General features: G+C 31.7%; 1 protein-coding gene across 1 annotated transcript; it reads right to left on the reverse strand.

Moving 5' to 3' along the window:
• Positions 1-754: 754 nt before the first annotated feature.
• On the reverse strand, positions 755-5,234 carry LOC115990035 (peroxidase 4-like). Its single transcript, XM_031113926.1, has 4 exons — positions 4,947-5,234; positions 3,917-4,108; positions 2,079-2,247; positions 755-1,372 (listed from the first exon to the last, which is right to left on the reverse strand). The coding sequence occupies exons 1-4, from the start codon at positions 5,175-5,177 to the stop codon at positions 966-968; spliced, it is 999 nt and encodes a 332-aa protein (XP_030969786.1). The 5' UTR covers positions 5,178-5,234; the 3' UTR covers positions 755-965.
• Between the last annotated feature and the right edge of the window lie 373 nt (positions 5,235-5,607).

Here is a 5,607-nt window from a genome sequence, read left to right on the forward strand (position 1 = left end):
CAATATTTGTATAGCGTGTATTTCGATTCCCCCCCCCCCCCTTTTTTTTTATGAGTTAGTAATATAATTTTTTTTGTAAGACTCTTATATATTTCCAAATATTTTGATAATATTTGTTAATATATATTTAGATAATAATTAAACATATAAATTTCGAGTCTCACTATATATTATATGGTTTAAGTGAGGAAAAGAGAATTTAAACTGTAATATTATGTCTCATTATTATTTATATCAATATATCACGACATTTAGCCTTTTCTCACATTGCTAAAAGTCAAAGGGATTTTTCTCTTCAATTTCATTTTTTTCCTCTATAAAATGAAGCTTTTTCCTTGTCAAGGTGCTAACCGTATCTATTTATATCTATTTATAAATACAGTAAGTCTGACTATAAAAAAATTAGTAACTTTTTTCATGATTAGTTATATTGTGATTAATGCATAATAAAAGTCACTGATAAACTTATATGAGAATAATATGTTGCATCTATATAACTAATAATTTCAATAAATTGTGAAATATATGGTAAAATTGATTGCTTGTAGAATTACTTTTTTAAAATTTATGAGTTTTATAACTCAACTGACACATTTTCTTGTTTCCAAATAGAGACTTTCATAGTTCAAATATCACATTCCTAATTATTGTAACTATTGAATTAAAAAAAAAAAAAAAAAAATTGCTCTTATAAAAACATGGGGCTTATTCTTTATGACTCCATATTGAAGAGGAAATCCCAAAAGAAGTAACCAAGGCAAAAGGGAATTTATTAAATTTAGCAATAATCCAAACAAATTTCAAGTTCTACAAATAAATAAGTTTACAAATTTTCACTCAAAGTACTACAGCACAAACAAACAAATTGCCCTCCAGTGGGGCTAGTATTGGAAAATTTTTTTTTTCAATAAAAAGAGAAATAAATCTTCAGTAATTCATTTCTAAATTATTTTTTTTCTGGAAAATCACCTCCACTGATTATTCACCATCCTGCAGTTCTTCCTGATTTCACCACTCGATCCAGTGAGAGGCTGTAAGTCTCCCATTTTGATAATTGCCTCGACAAAGTCAGAGTAGAAAGTCTCAGTATCTTCGCTATATTTTTTAACCAATGAATCAGTGGATCCACCATTGAACAATTGTTGATCAGAGCGAAGAAGACCCTTCTGGTTGATGAGGTCCTTGTAGTAATAGTTGTCAAAACCTGTAGGAGTTTTGAGGTCTAAAGGTGAAATCCTGTTATCTCCTGGAAGGCCAGTAGTCCTTGGACATGTATTTTGCCTAGTCTTGGCAAATGAACTATCAATATTGGTATCGTTATATATGCGGTCTCTGAAAACTGTACACCTTGCTTGCCCAATTGTGTGGGCTCCTGCCATCAGGTATACAAGAATACGATGAGGAGTATTATAATGTAAACAATTTATCTTGAAAAGGGAAAAAAAAAGTATATTAGATATATATATATATATATTTTTTTTTTTTTGAGCATATTAGATATTTAGGTATACATTTCCAACATTTAGAATAGATCAAGTTATCTTTGGTATAATTATTTGTCAATATTACACGAATTAATTGTAGTTTTGAAACTTGCACTTTTTGATTATAAGTTTTATGTGTTCTAAATTATTACGCTTGTCAAATTTGAGTAGTGTTACATCCATAAACTATTTTACAATATTTTTACAAAATAATGCTGTAACCAACTTCTTATTGATTTTCATTTACGCCACAACTAACATCATTTTTTTTTATTTACCAATAACTACTTACCACATTAATAGTTTGTAAAAAAATTTGTATCTTTAACACTACTTGTCAAATTTTGTATGTATAGATTGTCATTTATTATCCGTTCCATTAACTCATACTTTGTTTATAATTATAACCAGTAAAAAGAAAAACAAAACTTGAAATTCAAACATTCTCCAGATTATACATTGTAAAGATGGAGGGTGTAAACATGCAATATAATCTAAAAGTAGGGTTGTCAAAAAATATGGCTATTTAGAAAGTTATTGAGAGTTATAACATATATGAATGTTAGAGAGAGAGAGAGAGAGAGAGAGGCATACCGGACAAGGCAACCATGTCTTTGGTAGAGAGACCTTTTGCTTGAAATCTATTAATGAGATTGCTAAGGGTAGAAAGGGGGGGAGGGATGACCCCACTGTTGGCAGCAGAAAAGCTTGCTGTTTTAGAATCTCTTCTTCCAAGCTTGACATCCCATTTGGGCCCACCGAGCTGCATAATGTTCAACGTGTTTCCAGTAATTAATATTATTAGACACCATCAAGGAGGACCAAAATGTAAAATCTAGAAAATTATTATCAATTTTATTATATAAAATTTCATTATTGAGTTAGCCATACACTTCACATGATTCTATCGATTCACATGGCATTATTAAATGGTACAAGTCTTGGATAAGAATCTAAACATGGTAATAAATATGATTGATGTAGAACATAAAGAATAAACTTCTATTAAAAGCTATTGTATTTTTTATTTTTTATTTTATTTTTTGAGAAGAAGAAGATTTATGCCACAAAAGTTTGTAAGAACTTTATAATAGAATTTGTAACATTCACTCTATAGTATAGACTAAAGAGTAGGTTGCTAATTTAAACCATTGCTACTTATGATTTCTTTCTGAGTAATGATAGCGTACTGAAAATCCTACTATTATTTTCTTTTACAAATAAACAGGTACATATATACTGTCAAATCGAATATAACATGTTTGATATTACATTTACAAATATCTTTTTGGTACATATATACTATCAAACGGTATCAAAGTCCTAAAGATGTAGTTCCCAGTTCTGCAGCAGGTGCATCAGTTGCCACACTGGTGCAGCCCAGGCTGCAACACAGTGCAGCAGACAGTGCACCAAGGCAGCACAAGCATGTAGCAGGTGCATCAGCTGCTACACTGATGCAGCTCAGGCTGCAACACAGTGCAGCAGATAGTGCACCAGGGCAGCATCAATGTGTGCCAGATCAAGCAAGACATTTTGATGATGTCACAGCAGGTGCCAAAGCAACAAGTATGAAGATTGAAGAGTTGAGTGATTGTTTAGTAACTGAATCTAGTGTTGCACAGTTGAAGAGAATCAAGAATTGTACAGACACACCTAAACGACAGAGTAGGGATGTAGCATAGTTGGAGTTGTGTTGTAAGCTACTTGTAGTTCTGTATATAACTAAGGGTAGGCTAGTAGCTCACGTGTGGTAGTTAGTTACGTATGTTGGTATGTGTTCACACGTGCAGAGCAGTTTTTATTTAGTTAGTCACGTGCTCTGTTTTTGGGTCTTTGAGTATATATATGTACAGATCAATTCTATCAATAACAAAATTCTGATTTCAATCACAAATTCAGATTCAGTTTCTCATAAACGGGACTGTAAGGTGCAGTTAAAACCAAATTTTGTGTTAGATATTTTGTTTTTATATCAGTGTTTTATCGGCTTTATAGTCGTTTATTTATTTATTTAATTTTTTATTAAATAAAACTTAAATTATTTTAATCTTAATAAACATGATACGGTGATCGTTAATAGTTGTTCATAGAATAAGTCTTATGCCACATAAACTGACACAATAAATACCATAACTTATCCATGTGACAAATTGTGGTTGGTGGAGGATTAATTACATGGACCCATCAACTTCTCACCAACCACAACTCATTACATAAACAAATTACAACATTTGTCATGTCACTTTATATGGCACAAGAATTACTCTTATTCCTGCTACATTTCAACATTTACAAATATCAATTCATTAGATAGTGTCATGTCACATTATTTCGCAACAACCAACAAGCACGTCAATCTACGGTATAAAAACTAATACTATTTTTTAAAAGTTTGCTTTATCTTAGTGCATAGTTAATAATGAACTCACAATTTTGACAGAGTCCCGAGCAACAATGGCTAAGATATCAGCACATGAGACCACTCCGGGGCATTCTTTCTCGATCTCGGACTTGATTTCATCAACAACCTCGAATCCCCTAATTGATCCATTGTTGGGAGCTGCCGTCTTCTCGCCTGTGAAAGTTGGAGTGTCATCCAAGAGTACCGACCCATCACAACCCTGCCAAGAAGAAAAATTCAACGAAGCTTTGAATTATTTGACCTTGAATTCATGTAATTGTTTGTGTACTTCACATACTTCTTTAAACTGATCTTGTAGAATTATTGATTTCACTATTAGATGGACTTAAGTTAGCCCTAAATAAGAGGCAGTCTTTTATGACTTTCATTATCAACTCACTTTTGACAACTTCTGCGTGCCATGCATGTGCCCCAGATCTGAGCACGAGGACTTGCTTCATGTCAAGTCATATGTATCATGCTGCTATTTCGTGTTCCATTTCCTAACCAACCACGGTTAATTAGATTGGCTGCATTTTTTTATATTTTATTAATATTATATAATATCTTGAATCTTGTTGTATTCATTACGTAACTTTACCAATTTTAGAGATATTACAAAATTTAATACCCGATGAGTCATCAATCACCAAGAAAAAAAAAAAAAAATCAAACACGTATATTATTTTATTGAAGTGCTGTTGATCATATTCATTACCACATTATTTTTTTAATTTTTTTATATAAAAAATTTGTAATAGTTTTAATATTTTTTTCATATAAAAATATTGTTTAATCAATTATAATTTATCACTTTAATAAAATTTATAATAATTTTAACATTTTTCTTATAAATATAATGTTGCACTGATTATAACTTATGATCTATTGTGAAAAAATTGTATCTATAACATTGTTATTATTATATTGTTAAAGTAATTTATTATATGAACATATGAACAATATTATATTTATCGCATGCTGTTAAAAAAATAAAAATAAAAAATAAAACTGGAGGCCTTCGGGCAACCCAGTAGATAGAGGAAAAGGGAATTTACATTGACAAAACAATCATGAAAGTGGAGGCGAAGCAGAGAAGCACCCTGGCGGGGTTGTTTTGAAATCGCAGAATGCAGAACCGATTGAACGGTGCTAAACACCTGTGGACAGCTTTTAGAGTAGAAATTTTTAGAGAGTTGAGCAGAGGAGCTCCCCGTGAAAATCACGAGAACAGCAAATGAGACTATGAATAGGAATGAAGAGGCAGAGTGAGAAATTGAAGCTGCCATTTCGTCGCTTAATTTGATTGAACTTAGAAGGAAGGTAGTGTTGAGTGTGTGCCAAGAACCTGGTAGGGTATTTGGGTTATATAGAGGTCTAAATGAGAAAGTTTCGCACAGAAGCAGGTATGTAATACCTAATCGTTAAGACTAGTATTTGGCCATTTACATTTAATTAATTTCAACACCTAGAAACTTAAGAAAAAGTAAGCAACAGCAATGAATTTGATTGATTGGTATAATGATAGAGTTTCTTCCAGAAACACGTTTACGGGAATTGAACTAGTTGAACAGTTGATGTAACATGCTACCAAGTCTACCAAAATTTTGCCGGCCATGAAATATTAGACGACCACCTCAACGTTAGATCGTGAGTTGACAATTCCAAAGTTACATGCCATATGATTATTACTAAAAAAATTGGTTGACATTTCAACAT

Source organism: Quercus lobata, chromosome 1, assembly GCF_001633185.2.
Source record: "Quercus lobata isolate SW786 chromosome 1, ValleyOak3.0 Primary Assembly, whole genome shotgun sequence".
Lineage (NCBI taxonomy): Eukaryota > Viridiplantae > Streptophyta > Magnoliopsida > Fagales > Fagaceae > Quercus > Quercus lobata.